The 18,567-nt window shown below is 33.6% G+C and overlaps 1 protein-coding gene across 6 annotated transcripts in view; it reads right to left on the minus strand.

Annotated features, from left to right (window-relative positions):
- The window catches only part of AP3B1 (adaptor related protein complex 3 subunit beta 1), a 153,885-nt gene that overhangs the window by 46,236 nt on the left and 89,082 nt on the right, over window positions 1-18,567 (minus strand). For 5 of the 6 annotated variants that reach the window (XR_011678941.1, XM_071425249.1, XM_071425247.1 and 2 more), the window contains exons 19-22: window positions 17,941-18,097; window positions 15,154-15,337; window positions 7,649-7,721; window positions 6,631-6,737 (exon numbers count right to left, since the gene is read on the minus strand). Coding sequence is in view for 5 of the 6 variants with exons in the window: in XM_071425249.1 (XP_071281350.1) it covers window positions 6,631-6,737; window positions 7,649-7,721; window positions 15,154-15,337; window positions 17,941-18,097 (521 nt within the window). In the remaining variant the exon portion in view is untranslated. The remainder of the gene's footprint in view (window positions 1-6,630; window positions 6,738-7,648; window positions 7,722-15,153; window positions 15,338-17,940; window positions 18,098-18,567) is intronic. The other variant, XM_071425248.1, reaches the window with a different exon arrangement.

Below are 18,567 nucleotides of genomic sequence, written 5' to 3' on the forward strand. Positions count from 1 at the left end.
AAATAACAGAAAAATACAGCTTAGGTTACCTCTCTCTTCTGTCTGAGTTACAGAGCATAAAACACATACAGACACACTATGTTTTACACACATTACCACAATACACATTTAAAGACTAACTTATGGAATCATCATCATGCATCACACATGCTTGTTTTTAAACACCTGGCACCAACCCTGCTTACAAGCAGCTCTATTTTAAGGAGCACAATAAATATATTCTTCATGTTGGAAAGAAAAAGAAGCATTATTTTAAACTCTGCCATAAACCTAAGCATCTAATTATATTAAAAAAATATTTTTAAAAGTTGGATTAGTTTTAAGGACACTACTTAATTTTAATGAAAGGCAAAAAATGATCAAAAGGTGTCCTCACAGTAACCTATTTAACTGAGCTTCTGTTTTGTGATATCCCCACAATTTAATTTCTATTGTATAAATAAGACTTTAATATTGCAATTGCACTTTATTTTGCTATTTTGGCACTTTTATTTTTAAATACAACATTTGAATGCTGGGTTATTCTTTGTAACTCAAAGATAACAAAACAGCAAAATAGCAATATAGGACCGAATCAAGTTAATCAGTAACCTGGTCATTCAGAATACAATTACATTATTATACAATTTGCTAACTACTTACACATTATATTTATATAATTTTTATAATTATAAATAGTATCTTATTTATAGTGTATATATATTTGAAGAAAATAAGTTGAGAGAGATTTTGAAGCACAATTTTTTTTTAAGAATGAATGCATCTAATAAGCATGAGATGTGTAAACATTATTAAATATCACAAATATTTGTAAATGCATTTATAAGTAAAGAATAGAGGTGAAATAACAAGCAAGTAGTGTCAAGGCAAGTGATTAATGTCTTCCAAGCTAATATTTTTAGAAGTATGTGGAAGCAATTTTTGAAAGGACAGTATAGCTTTCAAATATCTGATGCTACACATATTCTCTGTAACCAATTTAAGAGCATCCACCTATATAGCAATTTTACAGGAACAAAGAGGAAAAAAAAGTATGTGGGAGTCTTTGTTTCATTTCTTCTTCTAGCTTGGCAATAGTTAATATCTGCTGATGAGCAGCTACATACATTTGTAGATTTCCAAGTGCTTTCCCAAGGTGAGTAAGCATCATTATCCTCATTTTTCAAATGGAAAAGATTAAGATACTCCCTCCAGATCACACAGCAAGTAGTAAGCCAAAAATAGAACTCATTTTCCATTTGTAACACCCAGTTCTGTATCCATTGGACCACACTGCCTTCCCACCAACATCAGTCACACCTAATAAGCCACATAGCTGAATTTTGGGCGGCACTAAGACAAAGTTATTTTTTAACTCCTAAATCCAAGACTACGCCTTTTCACTTGCTTCACACATACAAATTTTCCTAGGCACCCTACTAACACACACTGTAGAATATGGTTTCAATTATGCTTTATGGCAGTTACAAATCCTGTAGGGCACAACAGGGACTGTTCCCAGGGAAAAAGCCCACCTTCACAAATTATGCTTGTAAACTGCAGAACTGCACAAATATCTCTGTCTAATGTGCAGTTGTGGTCAACAACACAAGCAAATTCATGAACATTCCCAGGAATAGGATACATGTAGACTGTCTTGTGGCACACTTTCTCCCTTCACCTCTCCACAACAAACCTTCCCAATTTCAATCTGTATATTAAAACATGGGCTTCAGAAATATAATGGAAACACTGAACATATGGGAAAAATGTTGCGATGAAACAGCAAAGAGATAAGACTCCTTACAGGAAGCTAAAAAACAAGAGGGCAAATGCTAAGCTATAAAATTAATAAAATTCTATCATATGCTTGTGTTTTCTTAACACAGGACTACAAAAACTAAGGATAGAAGAGAAGCTGTGACTAATATTGAAAGCTTATTTAAAAGCATCCTCTTTTGCCAGAGTAAAAAAATTTACAAGCATCCTTAAGAGGGTATGGATATACTTACAGAAATGTAAAACTAACTATTTGAAAAACAATGGTAATTGATCAAAATCAGCCTGAGAACAATGGGCAGAAGACCACCATTCCCCACAATCTGCTGCTATCATAAGTGGTTGCACTATGTCTCTTTCACAACAATACTAAGTTAATGTTTCTTCTGATGCAGCCATTTCTGAGGTAAGCACTTAGACCAGAGCTTATATGAATGACAAACGTACATAGTTAAAGAATAATTTCTGCTAGCAAACCTCTGAAAAAAAAAAATCATGAAGTGCATGCCAATAACTATTTGGAATAACTACTATTTATTTCTCTATTGCAGGATTTTGAAAATTCTTAAAACACCTCATGCTAACCTTTCTTGCAAACTGCATACCAGACTACAGCCGTTATATAACCCATTACTGCAACCTTTGTGTGCCCAGTACTTCTAAGCAGAGATGCTTCAAACAGGAAAATAATACACTTCAGAGTCAGTCTTAAGACATGTTATAGTGGTATTAGAAACAGCCTAAGTGGACAAAGCCACTTAAATTATAAAAAAGTCTTTCCCCTCTAAAGACTATGTCAACAACTTAGAAATAAAATACCATCTAAGGTGTTCTCCTAGTCTGAAAATACGTTTAATTAAATATTGAGGGTGTTCATGTTTGCTATTTCTCAAGGAATTCTCCAAGTCTGTACTCAATTTAAAATTAAATGTATTTATCATCTGATTTGACAGGTCTGCAGCTTGACCTTGACTTTTGACAAAAGCTATTATTTCTTCTTCATACATAACCATTCCAAAGAAGCTCTTAAAGTGTAGATTGGTCAAAAGTTCTTTAGAAGATATGAAAAAGAAAACAAGATGATGTACTCCTCCCTTCCTAAACAGTTTCTCTGGAAGGCCTGGTAGTAGGGAACAATGAAACATACCATTGGTAGCAACAACTATCATGAAAAAACACTGAACACACTGAATAAAACCTTAGTGAGTAAAGCAGTATAACTTCTTCAATTATACCTCGATTCTATATGCAGAATAATTGATAGCAAGTCCAAATTGCTGCAACAAATATTTATATAAGCACTTCCCCACTACAACAAGAGTTTTCTCCCCAGTGTGGTACATGCATTTTTTGTGACATTTTCCTAGTCACTCCTGACCTTTTTCCCAAACTATCCTAATTGGGGGCGGGGAAACCATTTTTTCTCCTTAAATACTACTAAATTCAGACCATACAGCCACACACTTTTTTCCTCATCCACCTTCTCTCACCACAGCTCATATAGACCTGTCAGTTCTTCCTTGCACTAACATTGTTCCGAACCATAACAGGTTTCTTGCTACCAAAGAAATATTTCCTTCTCACTAATTTTACCCACAAAAGCATGTGTCATTTTTACCAGTTAATTATCCTATGCAGCATACTCAGGGGTCTCCACATTTAGGAGATACATTATTACCATTAAAAATCCTAATGAGATGAGAACACGTGGTTTAGCTTTTTTTTTTCGTCATCAGCTGTGTGGCAGGAGGAACAGATCACTCCCCTCTTCAGCTTCTCTTCTATTACTATAACTTCTCCTTTCTCTCCTCTCACCATTTTTGCTCAAATTATTAATTATTGTAGCAGATTTTAATCCTCCCTGTCCTTAGGTCAATCATGAGTTTTGCTTTCAATTCCTTTTTTTTCACTTTTTAACACCCCTTTGGGGAAAACACCCATTTTCAGTGTTTTCCAATAACTGCTTCACGCTGACAGCTTGCAGTTTTGTCTTGCCTCTTGTTTTTGATTCGCACTGCATCTTCACATATTTTTCAAAACTGCAAATTATTAATCTGAAACTCAATCAACGCCGACTGCAGTTTCCTCCAGCACTTAATTTTGCCGTCACTTGCCTGCATACCATGAGAATCCTCACAGAAACCTCCAGTGACCTCAGTTATCTGGTTCACTCAAATCTGAAGATGAACCACATGTACCAAGACAGAAGAATGCACACAGATCTACTATATTTTGCATTCAGTTGGAAGGTTATCCATGAGTTACAAGAGAATTTTGTTTTTCCTGGAACAAACTATAATACGCATACATGTGTTTATATGAGGGGGAAATGTACTGTATGTAAACATGATGATAAAAGCAAATGAGCCACAGGACAAAGCATTAGATTGTACAGTTTCTATTCAAGAATATTTTGGTTTTGTAGGCTTTCCCATAATTGTAAAACCATTCTTGTATTTATACTTTCTTTGTAACACTCAGCAGCTATGAATTTGGAAGTTAAAAAGTTTTCTAAAAGCTGTATCCAATTATAGCGCTGAATGATTTGAATAATAGACTGCTCGACATATTCCAAGATAGGTGGCTACTACATTTCTTTTATTTCTTTGATATTAGGGTCATATACTGTACTTATCTATTTTTACTCCACGCTTTCCATTGCCTAGTAATAAATTAATTTCTCACTGTTAGTTTGACATGTGCCCTACAGTTATATTCACTTTCTGTCCCACTGAAGGAAGAAGTTTTCTAAAGTATCTTTAGAATCAGGCATCACAGATTAAATTCAAAATACTATTTGAAGATGCACATTCCCACATAAAGTCTTAAAAGCCAGTTTTATATTTTTATTTTTAGAAAATTACCTGGTGGTGCTGAACATCACGGGATTGTAGTTATCTAACTACTTGCACAAACTTAAGATTTTTTAAACATATAGATATAATTTGAAAGAATGAGTTTTTATGTTAGTATTTAATTTCCGTTGCTCCCTGGTGCAGAAAACTCAGCAAAGGACCTCATGTACACCTGCAACTATCAAAGGCAATGAGAGCTGAGTTTAGATCTGAAAACTGAATACAGACCAAAATGTAATCACCGTCCAGGCAGAAACAATTAAATCTTACATGAGCTGGGTTCTTTCCAGAGCAGAGAGAATGAGGAAATGTTCCAGTTTCTTTGCTGGTTACCAGACCTCAGTAACACTGAGGAAGCAGTTTGCACAGTCATCATACAGAACAACTTCTACTCTTCAGCCTGGACCTTCTAGCTCTGTTTATCTAACAGCTATATTTCTTTGTAGGTGTCTTTGGAAGAATGGGGAGAAGCAGTTTAGCAAATGGACAGCGGCAATCATGAGGAAAGCAAGCATGAATATGGGAGTGGAATAAATGTTCATGTACTGTAGACAATGAAAGAAATAAAGACACTGGCAAGCAGAGGCACCCAAGCCTATGGCATTACAGATTGCTATCTCTAATTTATTCTCAAAGGCGATAATTTTGAAGTAAAGCAAAGACACCAGAGGCATTCTTAAGCTAACCCAAAGCCAGGTAAACATATGACAGCTTGTGTTTTAAGCTGTCAAAGCCATAAAGGATGGCAAAGAGGCAACTGCGGAGTGCAAAGAGTAACACCACAGCTGATGTTAAACACAGACTTGCCACCTAAGACTGTATACTGCTCTACAAAATAACATGGAAGAGAATTACTGGCATCTTCAGACTGTGTGACACATCAATGACTACACATCAGTTGTAGTGACTGCATGTCTCCAGATTGTTACTGGCCTGCTTGAAATTTACGTTACATGCCAATTATCTTAGATAAGGCTAATATCCAACAAATTATCTGAAAGTCTCCCATTTCAACACCAAATCTTGAAGCCTGTAAAGATGAAACTGAATCATAAGCAAAGTTGAATTGAATCTAATCAACTCGTGTAACTCCTTTACTTAACAAATATTTGATGTTGCAAGCTACTGTTTCTTGTATCAGCACAAAGTAGGTTATCATTGACTATTAAAGTTGCAGCGTAGGCTCTAGACACCAACCTCATTAGCAACATGGCTAGGCTAAAAAAATGCCTGTTTCTCTGGTATTTTGTCTGGTCACATCCATCCATTTTCACAGGGATATGTACCCTGTTATACCACTGCAATTTCCATTTAAATTGCAAATAAAAATTGGACACACACAAAATACTAAAGAAAACTCAATTGAAAGAGAACAAACTACTATTCTTTCCCACAATAAAGAACACCCCCTACCTCCGTGAGTTTGCTAACCCTAATTACACCTATAGTTTTGAGATTCCCTAATGGAAAGTACTACAAAGCACTAACAGAATGAATCATGACACATACTGATACACCAATGATTGTAAATCTATACCCTTTTTATTTGCACCCAGGGGCAAAGTTTCATATATTTATGAAAAATTACTTCCCAGTACCAAAATGTCATGATTGGAAGCATGTATGATAAACAAACAGACTGAGTATTAGCAAGTATGTGATGTTCTTGTAGCTTATTTTTGATAGTGTAGCAGATTAATTATTTGAAAGACCTCTGTCGTTTGGACACTCAATTTCTGAATAAAGTTTCCCTGAGGCAAAGAAAAAGACAATTTGAAAGATAAGGTTAAAAATCCTTGAAGGCATCCTTCTCAGACATGCAATATTCATACTTTTATCCACATTTCAGAATACAATTACAGATCAAAAAATGCTGCCAGACTTGCATGTAAACCATAATTTCATATAAAACTTCTATAGGTGAAAGAACTGTAAAAAAAACATCTTAATGATGGCCTCAAAACATGTGAAATGCTTAAGCTCACATGCACCCTTCCACGTTTTAAAGGCTACTTACATCAATGACTGATGAACTTGACAGACTTAATCCCTCTAGGTCTGCTGCTAAACTTGGGGACAAAACAGCTGCTGTAGGAACTGCCACAGGAGTTGTTACAGGACAAACTAGAAGCAAAAACGTAAGAAATCCTTAAATGGAAAAACAATTTAAGATACTGCAAAAAAACAGCGATTTCTTTTTCATTGCACAAAAAAGTTTTACGTCCTCATCTAAATGTTATATTCTTGCATACATATTTGATGAATATTCATTGATGAATATATTGGTATTCATATTGATGAATATTTGAAGAATATATTATATGCTTGTTTCTAAATATAAGATTACTTTTGCAGACATATAGCCTCAATACTCAGAATAAGCAATGAAAATACATATACAGCTTATACATGAACAGACTGTGTGATTTACTTTAGAAGTATTTTCTCCTCCTTTCCTGTTTTTCCTCTATTTTATCCTTCAGTTTGATACATACTATGTAGCATATTTTCACTTACAGGCTACATGCAAAGTACATGTTAATGCAATTCTGATATGCTGCACCTACAGAAGTAAACTTTAAGAAGGGTACTACAAGCATAGACAAAAACCAGTGCCAGCTTTATCTTACCCTTCCAAGACTACCATTTCACAGTTCTTTAGAAATGTGATTTTTAGCATCTTAATATAGTACCATAATTGGCATATAGATTGCACAGGTGTTGTACAAGTAACATCCATTATTACCCAAGAAAATAAGTCCACTTTAACAGAAAACAAGTCCAGACACATAAAAATTCTCAAAGTAAATGTTGTGTGTGGTGGAAGATTCTAAATTTTGAAACAATTTCTCAATTATAAAACAAAATATTGCAGTAACTGTTCTTAAAAATAACTTGACAGTCTAAGCATTTATTTTGTCGGGAAACTAGTAGAATAAATTAACAGAATCAGTGTTTCAGAAATTCAACTTCATTGAATTAACTGAACTGATTTTATGACTTGGGAAAAATGAGGCTTTAATCAAGATACTTACAATCATCTAAATCTAAGAGAAACATGTCTTGGTTTTTTGGAGTCTTTCTATCTTGTACTGGTTTTTCTTCTTTCTGTCAAAATAGATTAATATTTCATCTTTCATTATATCAGCAAAAGAAAAGCATTTAGTACTTTCATAAAGCAAGTGCATTTATTTTACTGCTTCATAAAGCAGAATGTATCCAGGTTCAGGGTGTGGCATCCAGAGAATTCACCTACTGAGAAAGATTTGTTTATATAGTTAAACTGTATCTAAATTCCACAATTGAATTTCTGTAACCCCTGTTTTAATCTAATATTAATCACTGTTGCTACACAGAAAACATTTGGTGACAGATCAGACACTTCTGTTGAGACCATTAAAAAATAAAGCTGCTATCTCTTTAAGACAAAAGATTTGTGTACTAACATTTCTGTTTTCATAAGAAAAACAGGTCAAAATCTATTCAATAAGAAATATAGTGTAACTTGCACTTATCTAGGAGCACAGAATTCTGTCCAACTATCTATTGGGATTTACTTAAAAGGAAACTGATTTTTGTCACCAAAAAAAGTCAGTTTTAAGCTCGAGATGAGTTCTAATAAGAATGGGCTGTACCTCAAGTAAAGACTAGGGAAGTAATAATCCCAGTACCATGACAGAGTATTTCAACAAAATTTGGTTCAATAACTAAAAAAGTTCTAAACAAATCTTGTAAGAGCAAGTGTTGGCTATACCTACAGAGCATGTCTAGACAGTGGTGATTCAGGAAAGAATTCACTGTGTTACAGCTCAGTATACTCTGCCAAGAAGGAGGTTTAGGACAAAGCATTGATTTTTGGATGTAGCCAGAAACTTCTGTATCAAGGAGTTTTGTCATCATGTTGTTCCTGCCCACTCTAAAGCATCTTTCATTTGGGTCAGCTGAAGAATTTCTTCTCCCTTGTTCTCTTTGGCTCACATACCAAACAGAAGGCTATGTAATTTCTTTTATAAAACATATTAACTGCCTTTAGACCTTAAGACATTGCTCACTACCCAAGTTATTTCAAGTAATTTAACTGTAGTCTTTCCAGGAGTCACACTTTCTAGTTTACCTGTTTCCTCTTAAACAGTATGTGACAGCCAAATTCATAGGGAAATATTTTACCACTTCTAAGAAATTAACAAGTCTAAATGAATCAGTAAATCTCTTTATGCCCATCTAGACCATAATTTCTTAAGCATTTCAGACACTCAGGATACAAATTTTTAGAAGAGCCTGGAGTAAGCTCAGCAGCTACAACCACTTCCTTTAACCAGCACCATAGAATAAAATGACACCTCTTTTCTCAAGTCGCATTCCCTTTCTTCTGGTCTCTCAGCTTGATAGTCAATTGCAAACAAATGATAATAATGAATTTACTTTTTTTCAATTTTGCAAGAAATTCTATGGTTCCCTCCAAAGAACATGAAAGAAGCTAGCCAATGTTGTCACTATTTGAAGCCATTGATGGTAATGACTACCAGGTTTGACCTCAGCCATGATGAAATCACTTATCATGATCTTCCTATAAATACCATGGCTCAGACAGTAGTCACTTACATGATCCCTACAGATATGCTTGAGGTATTCTGGGAGAAGAATCATCTTGTGGAATGAAAAGAACAGGAGCCACTATTTTAAAAGTTATTTTAACAACATCACACTTTGATGATCCTTATGACTTATGGTATTTGAGTGTTCTACTACTGGTGATTTATCTGAAACCTAAAACTCCTCTGAACAAAGAAAATACTACAAAAAAGCTTTAAAATGATGTTGAAGTGATACAACTTCTCATATGTTTTGTCCAGAATTAGTGAGGGACTCCTGCAGAACCAAGTTTCTTGAACTCCATTCTGTTCACAACTACCAGACCTTTCTTTGGAGATATGCTTATTAGCAAGTCACTAAGTTTGTTTTGGCTACTTTTGTTTTAGAACTGTGAAAAAGGACAAATAGTGTACTTCATAAACTACAAGTTCTACTTGAATTACTCATATCAGAGACACAATTTTGTAACAATCTTTCTGATCAATTCCAAGCCACTTTATAGTATAATTTGGTGAATATCTGGCCCTGAATCTCAGGTTTAGCTGTTATTTCCAGCATCTTTACTATAAATTACAATTTTCCTGAACTAGAAAACTCTTTAGAAATCAAAACAGACTAAAGGAGAACTCAGTTAAACAAAAGGCAGATATATTAAAAATATCCTCAATTTCTTTCTGAACTTTCACCATCTGTCCCTACTTATCCGTAAGATACAATTCTACTTTCAACTATGATTAAAGTTGAAAGCTATAGTTTTATATTTGCTAAATATTTCCATAGAGATGGGTTGTGTCCATCTCCTTTATTATGCAGCCAATTAAAAGTCTCTAAAAAGTGGCTCAAGAGTCCTAAAAGGAGGAGAATTCTATACGCTTCAGTACAAGTTTCTAAAAAATTAGGAGTCACTGCCAAAGAATCCTTACTGTTTAGTGGATCTGTTTACTGAAGACAACTAAGATGGCAGTCTAAGTCACAAATAATACCAATAGCATGCTTCCGTTTGCTTTTTCTGTCACAAGTACAAAAAGTACACAAGGCTTGATATGTACTTTTATAAGATTAAATCCATCCTTGCACTGATATTACTTTGAATCAACTACATAAAAATGTTTAAAAATGGGGAAAAAAATCCTTCAAGAGAATTTACTGCTTATAGTTCAAAACAAAATAAAATGGTCCTAAAATAAGGCACAAATAAAAAAAATAATTCCTGAACGAATGTATGGCAAGGAAAAATTTCACTGCACATATTACCAGAAGAGGGCATTTAAGTGTATCAGTTTACTATAAAGAACAAGCAAGTAAACAATTCCACCAAACAAAAAGCAAAAAATGCATAAACTTGACTCTACCATTTGGGAAATGTAAAATCAAGGGCTAATTAAATCCAGATAAAGGTAATGTTTAAGTGTCATCATGTCTTATTTCCAACTTCAAATGAGTGTTTGAAGCTTAAGAAAATACTGGGCTACTCATATATGTGTTTGGGTGCTATATATACAAAAACCACACAAGTAATTTCATGCTTATATGTATTTCTACGTACAGATATGCAGGTATGTACATTAATTGTGTGCAATTCTGTAGAAAACACCAAAGAAATCTATTTATGTGGGTCCTGCCTATAATAAACATGATTATTTTTAATTTGTTTTTTCCAAGAAAAGAAAATTGATTGGCTGTCTATGACCAATAAATAGCCAATGACTGCAGATACTTCAATTGAGGAAAAAAAGATTTGCATTTGAAATCTAGACAATAAAAAGGTTCTGACGTGTCTGACATTTCTCTGTAACACAATTTTTCCTTTTTTTTTTCTTAAAACTAAGCCTACAATATAACCCTAACAGTATTCTACCAAGAAAGCCCACTATGGGAAAAGCAGAACACTAAACAAAGAAGTTAAGGTATATTCCATCAAACATTTCTCCATTTGCAATTCATCTTGATAATAGAGATAGAACCTGGTAAATGCATATAGGACTTGAAGCAGGAGATTTCTCTTGCTCAATGCATAATTCATGTGCTCCGCCTGCAAAGTGTGTAAAATGAGAATTTCACACCGCAGCATGAGCCATGGAGCTGCAGAGAAAAGGCAGATGAAATCATATTCTGCTGTGCGAATTTTATTTCTTATCCTCCCAATATTTATACAAAACCATCACTGACAATCCAAATGCATTGACAGATCACCCACTGTTTCCATTGTGTTAGCACTTGAAAGGAGATCAGGCAGAAAGATAGACAATTTGTTTTTGTATATTTTTTAAATAGTGGATCAGGTTTTTAACAGCTGAGTGACTGTATTATACTTGTAGAAGGAGGTCAACAGTAGCTGATTTTAAAATCCCACTGTAGAGACACCTATTATACATGCATCATCCTCAAATCTGCATTTTAGCTCTACAGTATTGATGTTTACAGTATAGTATATATCTGAACACCTCAAATTATCCATATTTCAAAATGATATAAAAGACTGCAGTACAAGAGACTGACTTTTCAATTCACTGCAGCTCAATTACAGTGAAGACAACAGCTTTTTCAAAATGATTTGTCAGGAGAAAAAATACTAAAGCATTAATAACATACTCAGGAAAATAATCTGAATTTTTTTGTAGTGTATTTTAATGCCAGTAAGTGCATGGATGTATGTAGAAATTAAGCTCCAGTGTGAATGTAATAAAAGCTTTTTTATTAAGAAAATTTTGCAGAACATGGAATGGCACCCAACACAATATATAAGGAATGGTAAACATCACCCAAAACATCTGCAATGTAATGTAGTTCATAACGTGTAGCAAACTGAGAAATCATAAAAATAGAGCTCACTAACCACAACTTCTTTTATTATTATGCATTTCAGAAAATCTTTTCAGTTTTACTGAAAACGAAATCTTAATGAATAATCTCCCCATATAGACTGCCCAAATTAAGAACACTATATCAGAATAACCTAAGCAATGTCTTTTCTAATGACAAACTATCAGAATAAAGCACGCATTTCAGAGAGCCTGGCAGAAACCATCTGTTTCCTGGGTGGTCTGAAAATAAGTCAGGAAGGGAGCAGAAAAAAATATGTGTGGCTCTTTTAAGATGTACCTTGACACATAAGGGGTCTATATATAAGACTTTAACTATAATCTTCTTTAAAGTTTGTTAAAAATTGTTTTTTCTTTCTAGCTTGGAATGTGTTATCTAAGTTACCATCAGTTACCTTCATCTATCATTACAGGGCTCAAAACAGTTTTCTGTCAAAAAACCCTATTAAGCTAGTTAGCATAGCAATCACCTCTAATAAAAAATACCTGTGTTTCTTTTCCCCCACCACCTTATCTAACTACATGTCTAAAAATAAACAAGTACTAGAAATACCTGAATGCAGGCATCGAACATGGTTTAAATGGAAACTAACTTTAAGGTTCCAGGGATTAATACCATATACTGAAACAGTTCTTGTTCAAGGACATTAAATTAACTCCTTAACATATGACCATTGATGTTTACCATTCATCAGCCAAGTTTGTTGCCCTTATATTAAATGTGCTAATTTCTAAATGAAAAAGAATTTTAGGAACATTTAGCTTCTGCACAGTGAGCTCTATGCTTTTCAATAATCTCCTCGCTACTTTTCTTGCTGCCATGCATATAAACACATTCCTATTTGTTGTAATGTCTTTTGTGATGTTTAAAAGCTTTACAATTTTTCCCTTCTATCTTTTGACTCTACTCTTATCAACTCTTCTGTCAACTGTTTAAAAATACTTCTTGTTCCTAACACATTTCCTTTTAGGTGCTTCTTAATCAAGTAAGACTTCAGAACTACTGCAATGTTCCTTCTCTTCTCTTAAAATCCAAGGCTTTGACAACTTTCCATCGACTTCAACAATTCAACCCCAAGCTTCTTGGACATTCCAGTTCTCATATTCAGTGTATTTGACTTCACACATTCAGTGTTTTAAAATACAAAAAGCTTCTTATGCTAGTAGTCCTCACATATCCTGTGAAAGAACCAAACAGTTTAGAGAACTATAGTGACAGAAATTATCTACACAGTGTCAATACCCTGAGAAAAATGGAAAAATGCAGCAGAGAGAAGATAGTTTGAACATGGCTTTGCAGTGCCTCTCAGAACTAAGCACATCAGAATATGTATAACCTTCTGGTGAAAAAATACTGTGATGATATGGGGAGTTGCAAACTGTTACAATTAATTCATGTCCCATCTAGTATCAAAGCAGTTTATTCTAAGTGGATTCAAGTTGTATTTTTTGTGCTACCATTTTTTTGCAGGATCCAGTCTGGCTGCTCTGGAAGAAAAAACCTTTTGATACAGGTGTGTTACCCAATGCATTATTGGGGCAAGAAACTGATCAAAACATGGAAACACATTTCCACTTGTCATGTAATACAGCCTCACTTCATCTTTTGTTCTACTTGGTTGAAGAAGGGAACAGATTAAAAGTTAAGGTCACAACTCAAGAGTTCTAGGTACACCTATGAAGTTGCAAAACAAAGATCATGTACAATATTAGTTAAAGATTTCGAGAAATGGGGAGCCTTGCCTCCTTATTTAAAAGAAATACATGCCTCAACAGCCTAATCAAGTAATGGCCTTACCTCTTAACTAATCAACACCTATTCACCGCTTCAAAAATTGCTAGAAGTGCAACAAAGGATGTCTATTTTGACTAATCTGCCATCTATACAGGAGTCCTGACTGAAATGGCTTAGCTTAATTTAAAATGCATTAAGAGAAATTAAGTTTCACTTTATTTTCAATACCACATATCAGAATTTAAATGGAAATTTCTGAGCTACAATTCTACTCTTCAACTTTTGTTTTGGTAAATATATAGAAAGAATTGCATAGGAAGTATTTGGTAACAGAAAAATAAGTGTCAGAAATTCTTTTACTCTTCTTCCTGAACAGATTTAGCAAAAAGTTCCTCATTTATTTATTTTTATTTATTTTTAAATACAAGGTACGTGGGTAAACAGTAACCAATTAATGCTAATAGTATGAATAGTTAATTCTATAACACTAGTTTGAATAATGAACTTTTAGGCTCTTTTTCTTCACTAAGGTAAGCAATTAAATCCCAACTGACACATGAATGACTCTGCTGCACGTTCTTGCATCTTCACATATTTCGAAACCAATTAAAAAAATATGTATTATAAAGCTTGCTATTTCATATCTGTTTTAAGAAAGCTAACAGAATTTGAAGTAACAGGACTCTATATTCCTATCAAACACAGACAGTAAGTAAAATTTGATTGCTCATTAGGAATATTAATGCTACTAATCTATATATAAATCTCAGTTATAGATTCATTAACTGTACTATTCTCAATTTTAACAGAAAAATTTAAAACTAAGCTAAGAGTTCTATTAGAACATCTTTAAACATTTAAAAAACAATGTACAAACATTTGGTTCTTGGTTTTCTTTCCTCTCAGACCCAGGTATTATAGCTATACTTTAAGATTAAATTTTAATAAAATAACCATCACATGCATGTATTAAGTTTCACCAATTCAACAATAACCTAAAAATTAAATTAAAAAACAATTAATTTTATTATAAAAGAATAACAGACTACTAGAAAAATATTATATTCTGTTTATAAAAAATAATTAGATTCTATTATTGTTCATCTATAAGGACTAAAAATAACATAAAATAATAAACTGAAATTTTGTAATTTATATTTTTATAATTCAGGGTTTTTGTTATAAAAACACTCTTACTTGCTTAAACTATCAAACTACTTTTTGACTCATCTCTCTATGAAAAGTAAAAAGATTTTTTTTCATAAATTCTGGATTGTTTTAGGTATGCATAAAACTGCTACCCGTCCTCACTCCAACAGAAAGAAACATGGATAGATGGTTAGATACACATTCTCGTATTTTATACAGGCCTTAAAAAAACGTATTTTACCTTACTAACCTTATTAGAGGTAGCATTTCTAGATATTCCAGACTCAGAGTCACTTTTAGAGTCAGATTCTGACTTGGATCCTGAAGAACATTCATCTGATGAAGTGTACTCTGTATCAGAGGAACTGGACATGCTTCTCTTTTTGGAAATCCCCTCTGCTTTCTTTTTAATATCCTCTGAATCACTACATATTTAAAAAAAAACATTAAGAGACATGTAAAACCACCAAAGGAATCTGCTTGGGCAATATCCTACATCAGCATTTCAAAGTTTCATTAAATGAGTTTTAAGTCATGATTTCTCCACAATAAAAAACTATTCACCTATGAATGAAGTAGTTTAGGGCTACACAAAACTGTTCTATTACACTACACAGTACAACATCATCTGTAGTCTAAACCAGCAAAACAGCCAAACAAAATATGAACATATGAAATATGAAAAATATTATTTGCATGCATCAAGCTTGTGACATTACAAAAGGAAGTACAGCCACCCTTTAAAATAAAGATGCTTTCATACTATTCCACCTATGATGAAGAGAATTTTTGTGTATCATCTTTTTGTACAGTAATATTGCTTAAAAAAACAATTACTTTAGTTTATTCTTTTGTTAATTCTTCTGAATAAAACTGCATCACCTAGAAATAAGATCTATAACGTCTATAAATTGTTCAACACAATAAAGAGTTTATACACAAGAGCTGTTATATTCCTACACCTTTGGTCACATTGAATACCTTACAGCTTCACACAGTGAAGTTCTGTTCACCCACCAATGTTGGATTATGGTGGTCTGTGTGAACAGCTACCTGTTATCTGCCTTGTTCACATCTAATAATACTTTAAATACCAGTTACTAGATTACCCTTTTGTCTCAGGGGGAGTTACTACCACAGGAAATGAAAATTGTTTTCTAATAGTTGTCATGGAGCAGAAAAATTAATATTGCATATAGAAAAAAGCTCTCTGTTCTTGGATTTGCAAACAACTATTTTATACCTCTACATCAGGTGTTTCATACACTACCTGATTCAGCTTCCTTCCCAAGACAATGAATTGGCTGTTGAAGTGCTTGAAGGGTAACAAGGTCAACAATAATTAAACAAATCTAGACTACTCAACTATTAAGAGTCCCTCTGGACTCATATTAAATTGTTACACATTTTTGCTTAGCTTTAAGAGCAGTACCAAAGAATGTATGCTGCATCACTGAGATTGCAATGTTTTGAGATGAAAAAAATACAGAGAAGGAGAAATGAAAATCAGAAATGACAGAGATCAAAATAGAGTAAAGTCTTCCTCCTCTCAAGAACCTCCTATGACTGAATTGCCTAAATAAAATTTAATCAAAATTATTTCAAATTAATAATCTCTAGGCCAGGCCTACCCATGTAACTGAAGCTAAAATTACCTCCCAAATTTTAACCAAAAGCATAAAGCAGTAAATTTGAAGCTTGCAAAGCTAAAAATGGAACAGTAGTACATGTCACAAAACCAGTGTAATGTAGCACATCTGATTGTTAAAATCATGGTGAAAAATAGGTACTGAAAATTATGTTTCAGTATGACAACATTTAAAAACTTGACGTAAATGACAAACAAAACTTCACTACTTTATACTGTTCAAAGTTTCTTCATGACAACATCCATATTTCATTCACTGCCATTTAATAGTAGCTGTAGTTGCATTAACAAATAAGCTGTTGTGAACCCATTATATAAATGAAGTTGTTTTTTAATAATTTATCTTTAGCTTAGCTTTAAAACTAGCTTTGAAGATAAAAAATGTTAGTTTACTGCACATCAGCCAGTTTTGATGGGTAATAATTGTTTATCTTAGTGCTTAAAATTTCAGATGTTATTCTAATGAAAAGAATTTACTGGTAACTAGCTTTTTAACTTTGCGATGATGAAAAGCCTGTATTAATTTAACCTACAGATTTCATTTGTTCTGAACAGGAAAAACAATATAAATCACTTTTAAAATCATTAAATCCTGACTTAAATTAATAAAGTCATAATTAGGGCATTATGCTGTGTTTGTTATGGAAGTGGCAAGGCGAGCTGCTTTAATTACTGTCTGTAATAAAAGGAGCAGAGTGTGTACTGCGCCCCAATCAGTGCTGTCAGCCACGACTGAGCTGAGCTGCAAACTCATCAAGTGAGCTGGCAGCAGGCTACAAAGTAAAGGGCGATCGTGTCTGCAGAGGCCACTTGCTGACAGCAGTGGAAGAAACAGATTCATACAATCCAAGGTATTAGCCCCAATTACTCAAAATTTTAATGATACTTTAATACATGATAATGCTGTTGATAATAGGCAATCTTAAAAGCACTAACACTCAAATATCTTATGACCGTTTCCCTTCACAGCCCTTGCCTCTAATATTTGGATCATAATCTTTTTAATACAACATTATTTAGAAAAATCAATTGTCTCAGTTACATAATGGCAAAGTGTTGAAGGACTTAATTTTAGCTCTCAGCAAAATTGCAGCAAAGGTAATTAAGTGTTTCACACAACTATTTGATCACTTATTCAGCCTCCCAAGGTTACATCAATTTCCAACAAGCCACCCAAGATTTTACTGAAGTCAGAAATTAATTCCAAACATAAGACTAGTCTGATTAATGAAAATATGAACTAGGTTCATACCCTGACATCACTCCTTGGCCAATACACACCCAAAATAGCCTAATTAAAGGGTTGGCAGACTGGTAACAGGAAGAGTGCTTTATAAGCTAGTATCACAAAAAATTAAAACCAGACAAACATTTACCTACCTTTCATTGACAGCCCTACATGTTTTCTTAGCAGCACTTTCTTTGCTGTCTGATTCACTGTCAGTTGATTCTTCACTGGGAGAGGAACTCCCACTACTCTCATCAGTGCTGCCTTCCTCTTTATCTTCCTTCTCACTTTCACTGTCAGACCCACTCCCTGAAATGAAAACAAGCCTTACAATTTTGATCTAAATAGCTTAAATAATTAGTATTTTAGAAATCAAATTCTGTTTTAAATTAAACAGTGGTTTGGTATTTTAAGATCCAGTTGCAAGCTTTAGTATTATCTACCCTGTGCCAAAAGCAGGCAAGGGAACTATTTTCCCCTTATATCTACAAAATTTTATTAGTTAAAGACCTGTCCTCTTCAGCCTACAGTATTATACTTTTTCAAATTAGAAATTTGAATAATAAATTAATCACATGTGGATTCTTCAAAGTTACATAACCCTATTAGGAGCTGGAGATGACCTCAAATTTTCTAGTCTTTACATTCGCTCAGCTGCAAAATTATCTTCTCAAACAGTTGCTTAATTAGATAATCTGTTCTTAAATACCCATAGTGACTATGATTGAATCACTGATTTAAACAAATTATTAATCCTGTAATTAATCATAAAGTTACAA

Source organism: Agelaius tricolor, unplaced genomic scaffold, assembly GCF_023055355.1.
Source record: "Agelaius tricolor isolate 1412-34295 unplaced genomic scaffold, bAgeTri1.0.p SCAF_4, whole genome shotgun sequence".
In the NCBI taxonomy this organism is placed as follows: domain Eukaryota; kingdom Metazoa; phylum Chordata; class Aves; order Passeriformes; family Icteridae; genus Agelaius; species Agelaius tricolor.